Source organism: Drosophila guanche, unplaced genomic scaffold, assembly GCF_900245975.1.
Source record: "Drosophila guanche unplaced genomic scaffold, DGUA_6, whole genome shotgun sequence".
In the NCBI taxonomy this organism is placed as follows: domain Eukaryota; kingdom Metazoa; phylum Arthropoda; class Insecta; order Diptera; family Drosophilidae; genus Drosophila; species Drosophila guanche.
Window position 1 is genome coordinate 1348928 of NW_022995757.1, and position 18850 is coordinate 1367777.

An 18850-nucleotide genomic window follows, 5' to 3' on the forward strand; every position below is an offset into this window, starting at 1 on the left:
GCCATGGATTCCATAGATTATATGTAACTCTTTTTGGGCAGTAATCATCGATCTGGATAAAGTACAGCAGACATATGTGCAGACGACGGGCCAGCACGACTTGCGCCTGATCGCGGATCACTATGGCATCTTTGAGCATCTGTATGGCAGCGCGTACTTTGTGCCCCGGGTGCCACTCAGCATACTCTACGAGCTGGGCGACACCCTCACTCCGGTATATAATGGCAATGTGATTAAACCTGCGGAGGCAGCGAAGGCACCAGCCGTGAGCTTCGATGGTTTTATGGATCCCATTACCGGCAAGTCGGGGGCCGGGCAGGACAGCTACTGGACGCTGTTGGCCACCAATCCAGATGCCCACTACACCAATCCGTCAGCCGAGTGTCTGCATTGGTTCATGTAGGTGCCAGAGCCAGGTGTCGTAAGTGAAATGTATAACCAATTGATTGTTGGATTTTCTTTGTCTTGCAGTGGCAATATACCCAACGGCAGGGTTGGCGAGGGACAGGTCCTGGCTGAATATCTGGCACCGTTTCCGCCCAAGGGCGTGGGTTATCAGCGCATGGTATTTGTGCTGTACAAGCAGCAGGGTGTCATGGATCTGGGCACTTACCAGTTGGCAGCCTCGGACTACAGCAATTTGGAGAAGCGCACATTCAGCACGCTGGAGTTTTATCGCCAGCATCAGGAGCAGTTGACACCGGCAGGCCTGGCCTTCTATCAAACCAACTGGGATGAATCGCTGACGGAGTTATATCACAATATTTTGAGTGGGTACACACACAAGGAGATTCTTCTCGTGCATTTAGTGTAGAACTCTTTTCTCTTTCCATCTCTACGGCAGATATTAAGGAGCCTGTCTATGAGTATGATTTCCCGAAGCCATATCTGTCGGATCAGAAATTCTTTCCACTGAAACAGCCCTTCAATCTGTACATGGACAAGCATCGGGACGAGAAGCAGCTGAACAAGGAGTACCTGCAGCGAAAACTGGCCAAGACGCATCCCTTCGATGGCCCAGCCAAGCAGCTGCGCTTCCCCAATGCCCATCCCATACGGGACGTGCCCTCCTGGCTAAAGACGGAGATACGCAAGCAGCGATTGGGCACTGGCCGCGTGCAGGATTACTAGAAATTCCTCTGTTTAAGTGTTTTATATGTTAACAAGTTCGGTTTGTTTTATTCACTGGAAGTACACGAGTCGAGATAAAGTTCACACGATTTACCGTTGTCTTCTCTTTGCAAACGAGAAGATTGCAACAAAAACTACAAGCTACATAAGTGGGGTGGGTGGAGTTATGGGTTATGGGGATGGGAATTCTCTAGATGCTAAATAAATACGTGGTTTAGGGAATCATTTGGTGATACATTTAACAATTGTCTGTCCGAATGGTGTGCTAATTGAATTAGTTTTAATTGCTGCTTTGCTGTGAATTTTTTCTCTGATTTTTGGCACAGTTTTGTTTGTCTATAAGGTCATCCTGCTTAGGTTTGCGCTTTGCCATAGCTGCCAACTGGCGGCCGATACATGGCCGGCAAAAAGGGCACCTGTGTCCAATGGAAGGCATACTTTCGTGTGCCAATATTCTTCAAAACATTGTCCATACGTGTGCCCTCGCTGCAAGGCACAAAACACAATCAAAATTGAAGTCGTTAAAGGTCGGGGCAGCAACTTACCTTCTCATGGTGCTCAGCGCATAGGGCACGTGCTTGGCTGGCAGCTGGAATTCGCGTACCAGCACGCGGCACTGCTCCAGGGTGACGGCCATGCCTGTGCGATCTTTGGCACTCTTGCAGGATGTGAACCGCAGGCCGTCCATCAGTCGACAGGCATCCTCAGCCAAATGCAGAATCTTGACATTCTTGGAAAGATTCGCCCGCAACTGCTGCTCCATGAAGACGAGCAGCGACTGCAGGGACTCGCCAGCATCCACAGAGCCCAGGCCCAGCTTGCGATACCGACCATAGTACTGGCTGAGTCTCAGATAGTTGTCCCAATTGGAGCGATGCTGCTCCCGCGTCTGGCCCACCGTCTCCGCATAGGTGGCCTTGCCATTGATGCCAATATTGAAGAATACGGGCGTGATCTTGAACGATATGGAGGTGCCATTGCCGGGCAGCGAATGCTCTGGCACTGGCAGCTGCACTTCCAAGGCCTGCCGGGAGCCCGTAATGCGGGGCATCGGCGCCAGTGCAGCCTCGCCCTGTGCGCGCACCAGTTGAAAACTGACGGCGGACAGGTCCTCAATGGCAATGCACATGTCGCTCCACATGTCCGCCTCGTTGCCGAAGAGCGTCAGCAGGCCCTCGAAGTAGGCCAGCGGACCCAGATCCCTGAGCATCACCAGATAGGCCATGTCAAGTTCGCTGCCCCAGAGGCGCAACATCAATGAGCTAACCAAAGCTGTCAGCTGTGGTGAGAAGGACAATGATTAGTTGGGCTATAAATTCCCATTTTCCATGGGGCCTTCTTACCGCTTGAGAGAAGCAGACATCCCGCCGATACATGATGCTTGCCTGCAGGCGATTGCAGCGCACATCCTGCTGCAGCCGCTGCACCGAATGCATCAGGCGTGCCGTCTTCAGCAGCCTGTCCATGGCATGGCGCAGCTTGCGCATGCTGGGACGCAGTTCGGCAGCCCAGTCTGTGGTCAGCGACAGGTCCAGACCGTCTGTGAATTTGTTGCCCTTCTTGACGGCAGCCGAGCCAGAGGCTGCAGCTGTTGGCAGCGGCTTGAGATCCAGCTCGAGCTGCTGAGCGGGCTTCTCGGGTGCCGAGATCACATCGGGTGCGGGCACCTGCTGCTGGGGGGTCACAGCGAAGCCCTCGCGCTTCATTGGCGGCTTGGGATGACGCAGTCGGATGGCCGGGCTGTCACGGCGACCGCAAAAGAACTTCAGCTTGCACTCCAGGCACATCACGCTGGCCTCAATATTCAGCTGGGTCAGATCCAGCGGCTCCGGCTCCTCCGTGGGCCGGTAATAGTTGGCCGACGGCGAGGAGCTCATCAGCTTGGTGTCGAGAAAGCCTGCGGGCGGCTGCTGCTGTCCACCGCCCCTCAACTCATCCAGATCGATTAGCTGCAGTGCAGCGGGAATGGGCGTAGCTTCGGGCTGCGACTGTGACTGGGGCTGGGCATGCCAAGCCAGTGGCAGCGACTGATATGTACCCTCTGCCTCGGACAGAGCATCCTTTTCCGTACGCTGACCCGACGCGCCCTGCTCGAGGCTGCGCAGATGCTCGTTGTAGCACTTGACGACATGCTGCAGTGAGTCAATGGCACGAATGTCCAGGGAGCTGGAGGGCGAACTGTTGCTTGGATGCCAGCTATTCGAACGCATCAGCGGTGGCTGACCCCGGGGCCACAGATCGGGCGGAGCCACCACCGGCGTGGCAAAGTCCTCCAGCTCCGGCGACTTCAACTCCAAAGCCGTAAGCTGTTGGGTAATCTTTCGGAATGGTGACATGGGCTCCATTAGCACATTCTCGGGCTCCTCGATGATGCGATGCTGTTCGATAAAGTCCACCGCCTCCTTGACAATGCTCGGCTCCCAGATGTTCAGCAATGTGCGAGTCTTGGACACCATCTGATCGCACAGGGGCATCATGTCGGTGGCACAGCGACGGCTGGCCAGCTGTAGGAGCTGTGACATCAGTTCGACGATCTCCTTGCGCAGCTGCTTGGTGGCCTGGACGGCATCGTTGGCTGCCTGCACCTTGCACGCATTGCTCTGCTCCAGTTTCCACGATTTGCTCTCCTGCAGAAGTCTGCCCGAAAGGGGGGAAATGGTTACAAATGGTTGCGAAGAGGAGCCAATGCCCACTGCCCACTGCCCACTGCTATGCACTCACTTGATCAATCCCCCGCACTGCCGTCCCTTGGCATCGTGTCGAGTGAAGGCGCCCACTGTCACAATGTCGAGGAAGCCGCGCCGCTGCAATGTGTCGTTCTGGGCCCACATCCTTTGAACGTGCAGATTGACGGGCAGAAACTCCAGCGATTCGTCCGTCTTCACCGACGACCGCTTGAAAAAGACGCCATCGCGAGCCAGCTGCTGAATGTTCTGCTTGGCCTGCGAGTAGTCCTTGAGCAGGCGCAGATGCTCCTCGAGCAGATTCATCTGGCGCCAGCGCCACTCGCCGCTCAGCTCGCCCATGCCCGATATCTCCTGCAGCAGCTCCTTCTCGCGCTGTATCCAGATGGAGAGCAGCTGCTGGGGCAGCACGCAGCACAGACGCGACTCCAGCAGCGTCTCCTGCACACTGATGTCCGCCCCCAGCGAGGAATGCAGTCGATATGTGTGCAGCCGGGGCTTGGCACAGACCCTCTGCAGGCCGCACTGCTGCGGCACAAAGAGGCGCACGCCCAGCTTCGGGGGCAGCGACTGAGTGCGACGATGGGCTGGGTGGACACAAGGTGGAGAAAAGTTGCGTGAAAATCGCTAGATGGACCATCCTGGAGTTTCATTAAGCACTCACCTCGCCTGCCGCTGGCGCTGCCAATTGATGTGGATCCTGCTCCAGCCGTTTCAAAAAGTTGTGTGCTGGAACGGGGCGGCGGCGGTAAGCCATTGCCTGTCGATTGGCCCGGTTCCACGGCCGCCTCTGGGGACCAGGAGACAAGGGTAATGAAGCCACATTCACCACGCGGCGATCCGACGGGCAGACGCAGCCGTGTGGTGTCCTGTATGACGCCGAGGGCCACCTCAGCATGGCCCAAGGGCACCGATGTCAGGGTCATGCGCTCCCGCACATCGTGCACACTGAAACGCAGAAGCGTGGAGGCCGTAAATCCGGCACTGCGCTGAAAACGCATCGTGCTTAGGAACTGCGGCGTGCGTGTGCCCTCCTGCAGCTCCGTGCGAGCATGCTCGCGCCACAAGCAATCCTCGCCGGGCTGCAGCACTGAGCAGACCACACGTGGGTTGGGATCACGACCGAAGGTGTCTACCGGCAGGCTATCACAGGAGAGGGCCGTCTCGCAGATGGGCAGCTCCGAGAGGTCCAGTTCTGGAAGGAGAAGCACATCAAATCAGATCAGATCACAAGCAAAGCAGACCCAACGGCTTGGCATAAGGAACATAAAAAAAACAAACTGGTTTCCGTTTAAATGTAAAAGTAAAATTCAATTTTATTCCAAGAATAAAACCCATTTCCAGTACGATAGATCGTCCAGACACCAAATACCCGTTAGATTTACAAATACAATTACATATGTATGTATACGAATGGCAGCGCGTTTCCAGTGGGCTCTGCTCTGGAAAGCAGCGACACATGTTTGGAATGAAATGATGAGCTTTCGTGTGTGTGTGTGTGTGTGAAGTAAGGGAAATGCTATGAGATCTGTGTGTGTGAGAGGGTACGATTGAATAGGATACAAAGAGTGCGCTAAAGAGAGTGAGATAGAGTGCAAGAGTGGCCAGTGCGAGTGAGTGAGAGACACAGAGACAATTTTGTTAACATGAACAAAAAAAATAAAACTAAAACAAACAATAACAACATCCACATTCTTTGGTTTTTTCTTTTCATTTTTGACTTTTTTGTTTTTTGTTAGAACTGTATAAGATCACCTTCAAAGGTCGGTGCCACCTCCACGGGAGGAGAGTCCTCCCTATCTTCCTGCTGCTGCTGGATCATTGCAGGGGGCACTGGCACACCCAAATCAATATTATTGCCCATGGCCAGGGGCAGTTGCCTGCTCTTTGCCACAATCTGCTCCTTCAGCTGGCTGATAAGCAGACTCAGCGTCTCGTTGGACGCCTGCTCAATGCTGTATACCCAGGCCAGGCGTTCGGCCGACGAGTAGCTAACAAAACGCTCCGTGGGACTGTCTTTGAAGTCTGTAAAGCACTGCGGATTAGCAACGGAACGCAAAGGCACTCTCTGAGCAAGCTAGAATCACTCACCTAGATCGAAGATATAGCCGTCGGGGTCGCAGTCTTCATTCTGAATGCGGGTGCGACAGTTCTCCAGTACAAGGACAGCAGACACCGATGATTTGGGATCTTTGTCTTTAAGGCAGAACAACAGATTGCCTCGCAGCTTGCACCAGCGTTCGACTCTGACTGTGGGAAGGGAAAAGTGGAAGTGTGCATATAAGCAGAGTGCTTGGACAGGACTTGGACTTATCGGACCAGCAGTGTTCATGAGTGTGTGTGTCTGTTTGTATGTGTTTGTGCATGTGCATGTGCATGTGCATGGCATGTGATCAGAGCTAAAAATACGTTGGATACGTTTTGGGTGATTAACCGCTTATCTGCTACGTCACCGTTGGCACGTACCTTCGCTGCGCCACAGGAATCCTTCCTGGCGATCTGTAACGATGAGCAGCCCCTCCTTGTCGAACTTGGTTGCCGGACTGGAGGCCAAAGCGTTCAGCTCGGACTTGTTAAATCGCATGGCGGACACTGCAAAGGCAAATATGGCAAACGATTTTAACGATTGAACAGATGGAACGGGGGCTCAAACAGCCACAAGCAATTCCAGACACGCCTTGTATGCGATTCAAACCACTGTTCGAGCGGTGCAGGGGGTAAGGGCACGGCACCGCACCGTCGTATGTGGTGGTAAAGCGAATTAATAATTTAACCAAATTACACGCTCAAGACAGTGTACGTGCGCCCACTGGAGTGAAGATGCTTGCTGTCGTGGTCAGGGCGGGGGCCGCTTGGAATTAGCTGCGCGCAAGATGGGTGAGGACGTTGGGTGGGCGGTGGATTCTCAAGCAGCAAACGGTACATATACACACCTCCTCTCCTCTCTCTGACTTTGCTTTGCTCTCTTGTTGTTATTGCTGCCGTTGGCTGCACAGCTGGCGGCGGCGACGTCGTCTCACTGCCTGCTGCTGCTGCTGCTCCTGCTCCCGGTTAATATGACGAATCATTCGATTGACAGTTGATCTAATCTAATTTTGGTTATTTTTACTATTTATTGGACTAATATATTGATAAACTTTAGGTAAACGAAGTGCGTTTTTGTTTCATTTTGGAAAAATTCGATTGCAGTGTGACCAGGTTTTCCGAGGAAAATATCAAAATCGAAATATTCCATAAATATACCGTGTACGAAAATATTATTTGTACTTGATTAATTTTAGGACCCAAAATTTGAAAAGAAAGTTCATCAGTATCGAACAGAAAAAGTGTTAATTAAATATCCTCGAGATAATAATAAAAGTGGCAACTCTTTTACGTGAGATCAAGCGACACCATGTTCCACCTCTAATATCGACACAGCGGGCCCTATATCGATAGCATGTAAATACGAAACAAAAACCGTTATAGTTACGCCCAACTTAATTCTAAAATGATGTTTTATCAATTCAATAAATATAAAGTTAGAGCAGAGTGATGAATGTTGAAGGATTTTATAAAATGTTCCACAGGTTTCGTTTGTTTTAAACATTATAAAGGTAACATTATACTAGCAACAGAAAGGTGCCACATACACACGTAGAAATTGTACATCCATTATTAATAATAGCTACAAGGTATGTACATATGCCCATGCTTGATCCGCTCTGCTTTCCTGTGATCACCTATCTGGTATCGAAGATGCGGCTGCTCTTAATATCCACCTTGAACTGACGCGACCATTCCGCCAGTAAATCAAACTGCAAATAGAGAAGATAAAGAGTTTAGCTAGAGAGAAGGAGTTCAAGGAGTTTAAGCTCCTCACATCACGCTCCATAATGTTGTCACAGAAACTCAGATCCAGGAGCTGCAGCTTGGGGCAATGCACCAGAATGCTGAAAGAAAAATCTGCGGTAAGTTTTGCGCCTTGAGAATAATTAAGTGTATGTATGAAACCCACTCGAAGACACGTTCGTGCGTTATATTTAATATCCCCATGAGATCCAATTGCTCCAGATTTTTGCCCAGCGTCGCTATGTGTAAAAGATCCCGCTCGGTGGTGCCACGCACCGCCGACAGAAATAGTTTCCTCAGCTTGGGACAGTTGGACAGCAGCTGAAACAAACCATCTCCCAGCGATGCCTCCCGCAGACTACAGCGAGGAATGCACATGAATAAATAATGGCAGAGAGTTGCTGGACAGCACATACCACCATCCCAAATCGAGCTCCTCCAATTGACGGCAGCGAGATATGGCCAAGAGTCCGCGGGCGGACAAAAAGTGAGCCTTCCACAGATCCAGCGATATGAGCTGTGTGTTATATGTGGCCAAATGATCGGCCACATCGTCCATGTTCACCGACACTCCGCAAAAGGCCAGATTCAGATGCTTGAGCTTGCGATTTCCCTCGAGCATGCTGAGCAGCAGCTCAGTATCAAAGGCCGTTTGGAAGAGATCAAGACGCTCCAAATTCTTAAGATTAGCCAGACACGAGAAGTTCAATAACGGCGGATCAGTGGCACAATTACGCAGGCTCAACTCTGACAAAAGAAGCAAATTAAAAAAGAAAGATTGAACGATGGGGATAGCAGACATACCAATCAGATTATCACAGACTATGCCCACATTTTCAATGCAGCTGGCGTTTAGAAATTTACAAGAGTTTAGCCGCAGGTGGGTTAGATTATCGCCGCGCTGGGTCAGAAATCTGCAAAAAGAAGTTTCATAAATAAGATATTTGTCATTTTGCAGCAGGACTCTTTTTTTTGACCAACTTTTTGAATTCGGTGGGTGAGATTTCGTTGAAGCCACCGCACCAGGACAGATCCAGTTTGCGCAGCATTGTGGCACGACGTGCCAGCGTGCACAGCAACTCTGAGCTGGCCACCGGCCAATAGGGCTTCAGGTTGAGCTCAGCATAGAGCAGTGGATGCGTGGAGATGTCATAGAAGGTGCGCGACACGCGGCCCACAGAAAATAACGACTGCAGGTCTAGGTAGCTGAGTATTTTCAAGAGGATCTCGAATGGCAGATCTGTCACACACATGCCACATGCAGGCGTGTCTAGTTGATCTTCCTGTCGATTGTCCAGAAGAAATTTACCCAGATCATTGCTAATGAATTCGTGCAAGCTGGTGTCATTTTTCTCCCTGCAATTAGGCTTGAATTTCAGCGTGCGCAGCTTGCAGCTGATGGGTCCGCCAGTGCCCATCTTCGAGAGTGGCGAGTGGGACTTGTAGACGCGCGCCTGCTCCTCCAGAATGCTCTGAATGAGGCGCCCCGACACGGTGCGTCCGCACAGCATGATGGCATCGATTTCCGTGTAGTAATTGAGTTGACTGTGGTTGAAATCAATGCGCAGGGTTCTGTTTTGGACAAAGCAAACTGCAGTTAGTGGATCTTCCCACGATTGAACACAGAACTGAGGCTCCTACTTTGTTATCATGGTGGTCTTTAGCAGCGGCGGCGCGAAGCGTCGTGAGTTACGTGAGGTCGGGGCCAGGTCCGTGTCCAAGGCCTCCCAGAGGCATGTCCAGTGCTTGGTCAAACCATATGCCCAGATGCGTATCACAGCGCCAGGATTAAATGTCTCAAAAATGGCCACCTCCGTGGGCACCACATAATCCTCAAAGTACACCACTGCAGCCAGGCAGATAGTTAACGAAACATTTTTCATTTTTACGCCCATGCACAGCGTTGGGATGAGGAACTTACCAATATAATCGTGAGTGGCCAGCTTGGGTAGATTTTGTGGCTGAATCTCCTGTGTGGCAGATGGCGCACGTTGCCACCAATCGCCGTAGGTGCGCTGGGAAGAACACTTGAGTGGGTGAGTGCATCAAACAGTTTGTGTTTGTGGTGTGGCACTTACCATGGTGAAGGTCTCTGGGTAGTCGCCGTAGGCGGGGAATTTTGATGGCCTGCCAACGACATTGGCCGCCGTATACGAGATGCTGTACTCGATGCCATATTGCGAGCTGAAATCGAGCACACCGAGCACATACTGCTCGAGATAGTAGCCCTGATCCGTTGGCTCTGGCTGCATTTTTGTGCCGCAACCAAACCAGCCACTGTACTCGCGCTGGCGGTGCATTAGCATGGTCGAGAAATCGACCTGGGCATCGAGTTCCGTGTCGCTGGAGCTCGAGGTGGAAGCGGAAGCTGAGGTGGAGGCTTGGGCAAGTGCCAGCAGGGACATAGCACTGGCCAGTAGCCGTTGGCCGAAGGTCAGCCTCAGTGTATCGTTCGACAACAGTAGCGACCCCGCGTATCGCCGTCTTTCTCCTTCCACGTACCAGGGCAGGCGTTGGGCATAACAAAGCCAGAGTCGTCGTTGTGGTTGCTGCTCCTTCTCCTGCTCCACAAGGTTCCGCCTCCAGCTGAATGGGCCAAGAGAAATGTTGGCTCTGGCTTTGAGCTGCGCCGCTGTCCTTGTAAAAATGCTGTCCTTGCCCCTGAGACTGTGGCTGTGGCCAGTTTGTTCACGTCGCTGGGCCAGACCTTAATGTAAATTGGAAAAACGTCGTTGTGTTCCTCTCTTTGTCGCTGTTCGCTGATAATCCAATTAGACCTTCCTCTTTTCGAAGTATTTTCTGTTGTTTTGGGGGCGGCAAAGGTGTTCTCTTGTTTTTTATATGCTGCCGCTAATTATGCCACTTCCCTGTCTGTGTGTGTGTTTAGTTATGTGTGTTCTCTGCTTGTGCGAACTTTGCTACAATAACAATTTGCATGCTTTTTAATTTAAAACGAAAAAAATTAATACCTTTTTTTACTAAGCAAAATGACAACAACAGTTCCAGGGCTACAATATAAGGCGATACACAATACATCGTTATCGATTAGCGATGGGAAAAATGGCAGAATACGACAAATTCTTACGTTTTTGCTAATTTATTTTTTAAACAATCCACCAACAGGTAGCTGGTAGCTAAATAAAAATATTAAATGGAATTTCAAAGTCGAGGAAAATGATTTAGTGTCGGTATATTTACGGTATATTTAAAACATAACAAGGGTATATTTCGGTGTATTTTTTGTTCTTGCGGTATATACTCCCTCACACATGTTGCAATTGTTGTCACGGTCCACCAAGTGGCATTCGTTTCTGAACAAATTCCAAAATATGAAGTCGCGACCGAAGCTGGATTACCGCAACAAGCTGATTCTGGCACCCATGGTGCGGGTAGGCACGCTGCCCATGCGTCTGCTGGCCCTTGAAATGGGCGCTGACATCGTTTACACAGAGGAGCTGATTGATCTGAAGCTAATCAAAAGCATCCGGCGGCATAATCGTGAGTGCACCACAGCCCTGCCTTAAGAAACATTTAAAACGCCTTTGTCTCGCTGTAGCCGCCCTGGGCACAGTGGACTTTGTGGATCCCTCGGATGGGACGGTGGTATTTCGAACTTGTGCATTGGAGACATCGCGACTTGTCCTACAAATGGGCACCAGCGATGCGGCACGTGCTCTGGCCGTGGGCAAACTGTTGCAGCAGGACATTTCCGGCTTGGACATCAATATGGGCTGCCCCAAGGAGTTCTCTATCAAGGGCGGCATGGGCGCAGCCCTGCTGGCGAACCCCGACAAGGCTGCCCTCATTTTGCGTACACTGTGCTCCAACCTGGACATTCCCGTGACCTGCAAAATCCGAATTCTTCCCGATCTGGATGACACTATTAGTCTGGTGGAGAAGCTGGCCGACACGGGTATAGCGGCCATAGGCATTCATGCTAGAACACGCGATGAGCGACCACAGCATCGCCCGCATCCCGATGTGCTGCGTGCCGTGGCCAAGGCTGTCTCCATACCCATCATTGCCAACGGTGGCTCCCGGAATATGCAAAAGTACGAGGATATTCTGAAATTTCAGCTGGAATGTGGCGCTGATAGCGTGATGGTGGCCCGTGCCGCTCAAATCAATGTTAGCATCTTCCGACGTGACGGTCTCCTGCCAATGGATGAGCTCATCGAGAAGTATCTGCGTCTGTGTGTGGACTATGACAATGCGCCGCATAATGCCAAATATTGTGTACAGAATATGCTCAAGGAACTGCAGGAGACGCCGCGCGGCAAGCGCTTCCTTCAATGCCAGACGCTGCAGCAGATATGCGAGATCTGGCATCTGGGCGACTACTGTCGGCGCAAACAAAAAGAGCTGCGCACCCTGGGAAATTCTGGACGCGCTGAGGTGGAGCCACCCGAGGCGCAGGCCAAGCGACAGAAGATGGAGGAGGCAGCCACTGCCATCACCGATGACTTCGAGGGCGTCATTTGCCGCAGCATGCCATTTTTAAGGTCCACCTATGCCAGTGGTATGTATGCCTTTGGGGCCTTATCTCTGTATATCTCTCTGTGACTAATTTGAGTTCCTTTTGTTTAGACAATCATCTGCCCAAGACCGTATTGTATGTGTATGCTGGTAGGACGGGCAAGTCCCCGCCTTGCTATGAGACTCAGCAATGCGACAAACTGTTCCGTGCCATTTGCAGCTACGATGGGCAACGCTACAGCAGCACCTTCTGGGAGAAGAACAAAAAGCAGGCCGAACAGGGAGCAGCTTTGGTGGCTCTGCTTCATCTGGGGCAGCTGCAGGAAGAGCCACTGCGCGAGAATGGTAGCCTGATCAACTGACGAAACGCAACTAATAAATGTTAATCAATAAATAATAAATGTTATCCACATAAATCCTCACTAAAAGTGATTACAATTTAGCTCTTTAAATTATGTTTATTGGGACTTTAGCTTGTGGGGCAATTGTTTTGTTTGTTTTTGTTTTAATTTCCTAGTTTCCAGGTGTGGATGGTGGATGTCAATGGTGAGATGGTTGTGAGGTGTGTTTAGAGTGTGGGTGTTCAAACGAACCGATGCGGTCCATGAGCTGCCCCCTGATGATGGCCGTGCTGCCCATGGGAATGATGGGCATTATTAGGTGGCGGCATCATGGTATGATCATCGCGGAACCCACAATTGGCAATATAATTAAGCAGATAATCCTTGGTAACCGGATGCTTTATGCTCTCCACAACGGCTGCCATAGCGAAAGAGAGGGAGAGATACATTTCATTGCAGAATTTCGTAAAGAGTAGCAGGAAAAGTTCCTTCTTACCGAGTGCTGTATTGAAGCTATTTGGATGCTTCTTGTCTGTTCGCTCTCGCATAAACTCCCAGTTGCCAAACTGATTCATGGTGCACTCCACAATCTTGTTGTCCACATCTCGAATTTCTTTTGTCAACTTTTGCATACGTCCAAACGGTGCATCGTGTCCGCCCACATAGAGGAAGCCAACCTTTTTGGTTAGCAAACTAAAACGGCAGGAGACACGGGTCATTTCTCTACAAAGATCTACTTCCTTGCTTACCCTTCGCCACGTTCTGTGATGATCTTTAGGCGAAAATCCACAGAGTTGAGCTCATGGGGCTTCCATTTGAAGACATTCGGACAAACACCGGCTGTGTAGGGCTGATGAGAGGGTTGAAATATGAGGCCATCGGGCTCATGGGCCAACGAGCGGGAGAACTTTTCGCCCAGCAGTCGGGCAGACATCCAAATTTCCCAGAAATCCTTGCGACGCACACTGAATGCCTGTAGTTTCTGGACAATAATGCCCTGCTTCATGCCCTCAATACGGGGACCTAAACCGGCCATGAAATATACACTTGGTTAAGACACAAAGTAATCAGTCAAGTGGGTCGCTTCGGTACCTATCACATCGTTTTTGATGTAATCCAACCGATTGGGAAAGAAGGGCTCCTCGCGCACATCCCGATTGGAAAGGCGAACAATGTCATAGATGAGGTAACGCGGCATTACACCCTCAGCGATCTTGTCCAGCACCATTTCCTGCAAAGAGAATCCCCCCCAATCAATCGGTGAGGTGAGCAACCAACAAAAGATTTTAAAAAAACTTACACCATCCACTAGTGTGCCATCGAGATGATCGTTTAGATTCTTGCCATCGAGAAATGTGACATTCTCCACCTGGAAACAGGAGTGATTGCGGTCAAAGAAGTACACCTCGTCCTGTCCATCGATGAGCATCATGTAGCGTGTGCCATCGGCCTTCCAGGACACGCGATAGGGTATTTCGCTCAGTCGCTTGATATTGCTCCTATCCATTGACACTGGTTGGGAGCCGGGGAAGCCGTTCTTGTTCCAGTGGCACCAGTTCTGCACCCTAGACTGGAGATCGCCTAAACGCGGCTGGTCGCACACTTGTCGTACGCCAGGGACGCCATCCATGAATGCGGCATTCCTGACTACCATCTCACGTCGTCGCTTCTTCTTCGAACCATTGGCCTCGCCGCCTTCGCCTTCCTCTCCATCCACGTCATCGGCATCGTCTTCGCCATCAGCAGCTGCTGCCTGTTGCGATGTGGATGACGAGCTGGTGTCATCGTTGGGGCGCTTTCTGCTCTGCAGTATGTCATCGTCACCATTGCTGTCATCGTACTCCAGACACCAGTTGGGCTGCTCGGGCGCCTGGGGGGCATCCTCGCCCATCTCAAAGCGCTTGTATAGCTCATCGATATAGTCCTGCTTGTAGATGCCCGGCGGCCGGGCGCTGGCAAAAACTGATAGGGCTGCCTCCAACGAGCAATCGAGACGCTCAACCATGTAGGAGACAATCAGGAAGCCGGTGCGATTGAAGCCATGGGTGCAATGGACGGCGATCACATCGAAGGGACGCTCCGTGATGAAGTTGTCGACAATTTCAATAAAACTGCGAGTCTGCTCGTGCGATGGGGTCTCGCCATGGCCGCGACACTGCAGTTTGATATATTGGGCACCGCGCTCCTCCACCGTCGAGCGGTCATAGAAGCGCTTCGTGTTGGTCAGGTCGACCCACAGGCCTAGCTTGTGCTTTGGAAATACGGGGGATACGATTGATTGGGGTTGGGATTAGGAGGTTTTGGCCAATGACGCGTAATGGGATATGTACCTTCACTGTCTTGCAGTAGTCGAAGAGCATCTCGGGTCGAAAGGTGCACTCGATGGGCATTTTGTCCTTGAAAGCCTGACTCAGTGGCGTCTTGAAGGCCAGAAAGCGCTCGGCAATGATCGATTCACTCTTCCTGGGGCAATACAGCCAACGATTTGGCAGTGGGCCGGAGCCACCGCCACCTCGGTCTCGATGCGATTGAGACATATTGTGTGACGACGACAGCGAATCCTTACGCTTTCGCTCGCTTGCTCGGAATTGGGGCTGGGGGGTGTGGTTTAGTGGAATTTGGCAAGCCCGCGGCGCCCTTGGGTTACTCCGCCTTAAATATCACGATTTGTTTGCCCTGTATTAACTTTTGCTTGCATTTTCACCAAACTTCAGAGCAATGACAAACGGGAGGGACGGGGTGGCGCTTCCGTGACGATAAAATATACCGGCAGACCCTCAAAAATATACCGAAGTAAACCTTTTAATTTTCAATATACGGAATGTATTTAATTCAATATTACAAGATAGCTGCACTCTTAGTTAGTTTTTTACAAGAAAGGATGGTTAGAAGCTCATGTGTAATCCATATAAATACATATTTTGTTTCAAAAATCGACTACCTGGAGGCAGACATCGATGTTTAACTCATCGCCAATGTTTTTGTGTTCTTCACGGTGCGATAGTGTACAATCGATCGATACTGCAAATGTACTCGATACCCGTGGGAATGGCAACTCAAAAAAAGCGGTTTGCTTGAAAAATAAACAATTGAATTGCCTGCTAGCTGCGTTTCGTCTGCAAGTATGAACTTGGCAGACAAACACACACACACACACACACATGCATATGCACAGACAGACACATGCTCGCATCTTGAGAATTATTTACTGCAATGTAAATAAACTGTTTTTGGATTCCAAAATACTTAACAACAAATGCTCGGCCGCAAAAAATGTCCGAACAGAAGCACGGCACGATGGCAGAAACAAAAAGGCAACAATAACACTTTCGTCGATGATGTCTGGTGTGGTTTCGCCTGCTCCGCCTCTCACTCGCTCAATAGTCACTGGCCGGTCGCGTTCGTTCTCCAATTTACATTTTTCGTGCCATTTAGAGGTTTTTAGTTCGCGGCCAATTGCCAGCGCCATTAAATCGAATCGAGTGAACCGATGGCTGCCCCACCAGCCGTTAAACGCCTGCCAGTCAACCAAAAGATGGCTCCAGTCCAAATGCCCAAAATAACAATAACAAGCAACAGCACCAGCAGCAGCACCAGCAGCAAAGGCGCGACAAAGGCAACAGCCGCTGCACCCAAATCCCCAGATGGCCTCACCGCCCTGGTGCCCAAAAAGAGTCTCACCTCGATGTCCGATGAGGAAATCATTCAGGAGAATCTTAAGGAAATATTGGATCTTAAATCGCGCGTAAGTTGTTCGAAGTGACGCGAGTGTGAGTCATTCAAAACAAAACACCCAATACCGTAAGATCATATGGCCAGGCAGGCAGAGAGGCCAGTTTGCCAGCTACTCTCCTGTCGGGACGTCCACATTGTTGCTTTTCCAAATATTTCGATTCCAGTGTACCCATGCATGTGCCTGTGTGTGTGTATGCCTGCTGCTGCTGCTACTCATGGATCTGATCGGATCTGATTTGGAACGCGGTTCTTATAAACAAAGTTTTTATGGCACACCTATAGACAGCTACACGGACCTCAGAACGAGGGCGATAAACAGACAGAAAAATACACACAGAGAGCGGCACCTCGGGGGGCATTTTGGGAGACAATCATCGTAATCGTCCACCCTCACCCCACCATTGAATGACTAAATTTCCGATTCCATTTTTACCCTTGCGGTTTGTTTTGCAGGAGGAGCGCAAAGCCAATGGACGCCTGGTTGCCGTCATTGTTTGCTTTCTGGGTAAGATGAAGCACCACTGAGTGCAGCTGCAACTGCACCACCGTTCCTCAGATATTTTTCATGTTTCGCTTTCCTTTTTGCAGTGATCTTTCTGGCCATTTATCATGCTTGGATACAGGACGCACTGGCTGGCGTCTTGGTGCCTGCTGGCATTATGCTCTCCTACTTCGCCTGGGTCGTCGTCCTAGCCAAAAGGGATAAGCACAAACGTGCCATGTTTGTAGGATAAATACCTCTAAAAAAATATTTGTTTTAATTTTAATGGTAATTGAGAATTGTTTTATTGTTTTTGTTTCTGCAGGAAAAGCACATCGAGGAGGTGGCCATGAAGAACAAGAGCGAGCTGGAGGAAAAACATTCGCGTTTAAAGCACTCGCACGGCCATGGACACGGACACACGCCCACGGATGTGGATCAGCAGAGCTGCAGCGGCAGTGGTAGCGCCACGAGCAGTCTGCACTACGTTAACGAGCTGCTGCCGAACGGGGAGCATCGCAAGAAACAGCGCCGCCATAGGCAGCGTCACGCCGATGCGCACGGGGAGCGGCCAGGACGTGCGCCGCGTGCGTCTGGTGCCACTACAGAGGCGACTGTGCATCGCAGCGGTGGGGCCAAGAGGCCAAGCATTAGGCAGAAACTCTTCGGCCAAAGCATAGCCCATGTGAAGCTGGTGGAGACGCAAAGCGACAGCATGGACTCGACGGGCGGTCCTAGGGGTTCTGGTGTTCCAAGCGAGAAGCGCAAACGGCTGCAGCGCATGGACACCCTGCCCATGCCCCAGGTGGTGCGCATGAGTTCGGCGCCATAGGGTAGAGTAGAGAAAGGGAATGGGAATAGAATGGGTAATGGCCTTGCTATTGTATCGAGTAAATAAATGTATTATAAAAAATATAAACAGGAAATTCGGTTTTATAAATAGATGGCAGTCGGCAATCAGGGGAAGGAAAAGATTACCCCNTTGATGGCAGGGCCGAGGAGCTAAAGTATTGAAACTCGCTGAAACCGCCGCATCTGAGGAGCACCTATGCGGAACAACACGGTGAAGATTTTGGTGCCTGCTGGCATTATGCTCTCCTACTTCACCTTGGTCGTGGTCCTAGCCAAAAGGGATAAGCACAAACGTGGCATGTTTGTAGGTTATTTTTTTATTTTAATTTTAATAGTAATTGAGAATTGTTTTATTGTTTTTGTTTCTGCAGGAAAAGCACATCTCGAGGAGGTGGCCATGAAGAACAAGAGCGAGCTGGAGGAAAAACATTCGCGTTTAAAGCACTCGCACGGCCATGGACACGGACACACGCCCACGGATGTGGATCAGCAGAGCTGCAGCGGCAGTGGTAGCGCCACGAGCAGTCTGCACTACGTTAACGAGCTGCTGCCGAACGGGGAGCATCGCAAGAAACAGCGCCGCCATAGGCAGCGTCACGCCGATGCGCACGGGGAGCGGCCAGGACGTGCGCCGCGTGCGTCTGGTGCCACTACAGAGGCGACTGTGCATCGCAGCGGTGGGGCCAAGAGGCCAAGCATTAGGCAGAAACTCTTCGGCCAAAGCATAGCCCATGTGAAGCTGGTGGAGACGCAAAGCGACAGCATGGACTCGACGGGCGGTACTGGGGGTTCTGGTGTTCCAAGCGAGAAGCGCAAACGGCTGCAGCGCATGGACACCCTGCCCATGCCCCAGGTGGTGCGCATGAGTTCGGCGCCATAGGGTAGAGTAGAGAAAGGGAATGGGAATAGAATGGGTAATGGCCTTGCTATTGTATCGAGTAAATAAATGTATTATAAAAAATATAAACAGGAAATTCGGTTTTATAAATAGATGGCAGTCGGCAATCAGGGGAAGGAAAAGATTACCCCGGATCATCCGTGTATCGATGCGAAATCAATGCTAAATACGTGCGCATTGAACACCTCTTTGATCAGTTCTGTGCCTTTGGCCATTTTCCCACTAAATCCGATGTTACATTTTATTAATTATTTTATTTTCCGCATTCATTTTTGATCGACTGAACAGCACTGAACAGTCGGGCACGGTGCTTTCGTGTGCGTGCCCGAACAGTCGGGCACGATGCTCTTGTGTGCGTACCCTCTGGCACGGAATAGTTTACATTTGGGCCGCACGGATTTTGGCATTGGCCATTGTTATT

General features: G+C 50.7%; 6 protein-coding genes across 9 annotated transcripts in view; 4 read left to right on the top strand and 2 right to left on the bottom strand.

The window, feature by feature from the left end:
- Nucleotides 1–1215, top strand: part of LOC117590342 (39S ribosomal protein L38, mitochondrial) — a 1618-nt gene extending 403 nt beyond the window's left edge. The window contains exons 3-5 of the mRNA XM_034282841.1: nucleotides 42–399; nucleotides 472–770; nucleotides 845–1215. Of these exons, the coding sequence (XP_034138732.1) occupies nucleotides 42–399; nucleotides 472–770; nucleotides 845–1131 (944 nt within the window). The 3' untranslated portion in view covers nucleotides 1132–1215. The remainder of the gene's footprint in view (nucleotides 1–41; nucleotides 400–471; nucleotides 771–844) is intronic.
- Nucleotides 1–10660, bottom strand: part of LOC117590337 (inositol polyphosphate-4-phosphatase type I A-like) — a 24227-nt gene extending 13567 nt beyond the window's left edge. Inside the window, exons 1-13 of one of the 4 annotated variants that reach the window (XM_034282832.1) lie at nucleotides 9725–10654; nucleotides 9568–9661; nucleotides 9288–9492; nucleotides 8919–9218; nucleotides 6749–6855; nucleotides 6282–6407; nucleotides 5907–6065; nucleotides 5571–5840; nucleotides 4480–5010; nucleotides 3853–4402; nucleotides 2475–3768; nucleotides 1677–2410; nucleotides 1333–1617 (exon numbers count right to left, since the gene is read on the bottom strand). In XM_034282832.1, the coding sequence (XP_034138723.1) occupies nucleotides 1485–1617; nucleotides 1677–2410; nucleotides 2475–3768; nucleotides 3853–4402; nucleotides 4480–5010; nucleotides 5571–5840; nucleotides 5907–6065; nucleotides 6282–6407; nucleotides 6749–6855; nucleotides 8919–9218; nucleotides 9288–9492; nucleotides 9568–9661; nucleotides 9725–10051 (4830 nt within the window). In that variant the 5' untranslated portion in view covers nucleotides 10052–10654 and the 3' untranslated portion in view covers nucleotides 1333–1484. Of the gene's footprint in view, nucleotides 1–1332; nucleotides 1618–1676; nucleotides 2411–2474; nucleotides 3769–3852; nucleotides 4403–4479; nucleotides 5011–5570; nucleotides 5841–5906; nucleotides 6066–6281; nucleotides 6408–6748; nucleotides 6856–7389; nucleotides 7613–7677; nucleotides 7748–7812; nucleotides 8005–8062; nucleotides 8394–8450; nucleotides 8561–8627; nucleotides 9219–9287; nucleotides 9493–9567; nucleotides 9662–9724 lie in introns of those variants that run through there. The other 3 variants (XM_034282834.1, XM_034282833.1, XM_034282835.1) reach the window with 3 other exon arrangements.
- A 237-nt stretch (nucleotides 10661–10897) lies between these two features.
- LOC117590238 (tRNA-dihydrouridine(20) synthase [NAD(P)+]-like) lies at nucleotides 10898–12538 on the top strand. The gene is made up of 3 exons (XM_034282710.1): nucleotides 10898–11144; nucleotides 11203–12165; nucleotides 12234–12538. The coding sequence occupies exons 1-3, from the start codon at nucleotides 10916–10918 to the stop codon at nucleotides 12482–12484; spliced, it is 1443 nt and encodes a 480-aa protein (XP_034138601.1). The 5' UTR covers nucleotides 10898–10915; the 3' UTR covers nucleotides 12485–12538.
- A 77-nt stretch (nucleotides 12539–12615) lies between these two features.
- Nucleotides 12616–15193, bottom strand: LOC117590239 (mRNA-capping enzyme). Its single transcript, XM_034282711.1, has 6 exons — nucleotides 14794–15193; nucleotides 13764–14714; nucleotides 13556–13694; nucleotides 13213–13486; nucleotides 12960–13156; nucleotides 12616–12881 (listed from the first exon to the last, which is right to left on the bottom strand). The coding sequence occupies exons 1-6, from the start codon at nucleotides 14998–15000 to the stop codon at nucleotides 12706–12708; spliced, it is 1944 nt and encodes a 647-aa protein (XP_034138602.1). The 5' UTR covers nucleotides 15001–15193; the 3' UTR covers nucleotides 12616–12705.
- A 618-nt stretch (nucleotides 15194–15811) lies between these two features.
- On the top strand, nucleotides 15812–17598 carry LOC117590225. The gene is made up of 4 exons (XM_034282695.1): nucleotides 15812–16208; nucleotides 16652–16703; nucleotides 16787–16923; nucleotides 17005–17598. The coding sequence occupies exons 1-4, from the start codon at nucleotides 15954–15956 to the stop codon at nucleotides 17509–17511; spliced, it is 951 nt and encodes a 316-aa protein (XP_034138586.1). The 5' UTR covers nucleotides 15812–15953; the 3' UTR covers nucleotides 17512–17598.
- A 76-nt stretch (nucleotides 17599–17674) lies between these two features.
- On the top strand, nucleotides 17675–18498 carry LOC117590228. Its single transcript, XM_034282697.1, has 2 exons — nucleotides 17675–17835; nucleotides 17903–18498. The coding sequence occupies exon 2, from the start codon at nucleotides 17929–17931 to the stop codon at nucleotides 18409–18411; it is 483 nt and encodes a 160-aa protein (XP_034138588.1). The 5' UTR covers nucleotides 17675–17835; nucleotides 17903–17928; the 3' UTR covers nucleotides 18412–18498.
- The last annotated feature ends 352 nt before the right edge of the window (nucleotides 18499–18850 follow it).

Coding starts and splice junctions, on each gene's coding strand:
- LOC117590238 (XM_034282710.1), top strand. CDS start 10,916: ATGTTGCAATTGTTGTCACGGTCCACCAAGTGGCATTCGTTTCTGAAC. Junction 11,145..11,202: donor AAGCATCCGGCGGCATAATC/GTGAGTGCACCA, acceptor GTCTCGCTGTAG/CCGCCCTGGGCACAGTGGAC. Junction 12,166..12,233: donor AAGGTCCACCTATGCCAGTG/GTATGTATGCCT, acceptor CCTTTTGTTTAG/ACAATCATCTGCCCAAGACC.
- LOC117590225 (XM_034282695.1), top strand. CDS start 15,954: ATGGCTGCCCCACCAGCCGTTAAACGCCTGCCAGTCAACCAAAAGATG. Junction 16,704..16,786: donor CGTCATTGTTTGCTTTCTGG/GTAAGATGAAGC, acceptor TCCTTTTTGCAG/TGATCTTTCTGGCCATTTAT. Junction 16,924..17,004: donor AGCACAAACGTGCCATGTTT/GTAGGATAAATA, acceptor TTGTTTCTGCAG/GAAAAGCACATCGAGGAGGT.
- LOC117590239 (XM_034282711.1), bottom strand. CDS start 15,000: ATGTCTCAATCGCATCGAGACCGAGGTGGCGGTGGCTCCGGCCCACTG. Junction 14,715..14,793: donor ACTACTGCAAGACAGTGAAG/GTACATATCCCA, acceptor GTATTTCCAAAG/CACAAGCTAGGCCTGTGGGT. Junction 12,882..12,959: donor TAGCTTCAATACAGCACTCG/GTAAGAAGGAAC, acceptor TCGCTATGGCAG/CCGTTGTGGAGAGCATAAAG.
- LOC117590228 (XM_034282697.1), top strand. CDS start 17,929: ATGAAGAACAAGAGCGAGCTGGAGGAAAAACATTCGCGTTTAAAGCAC.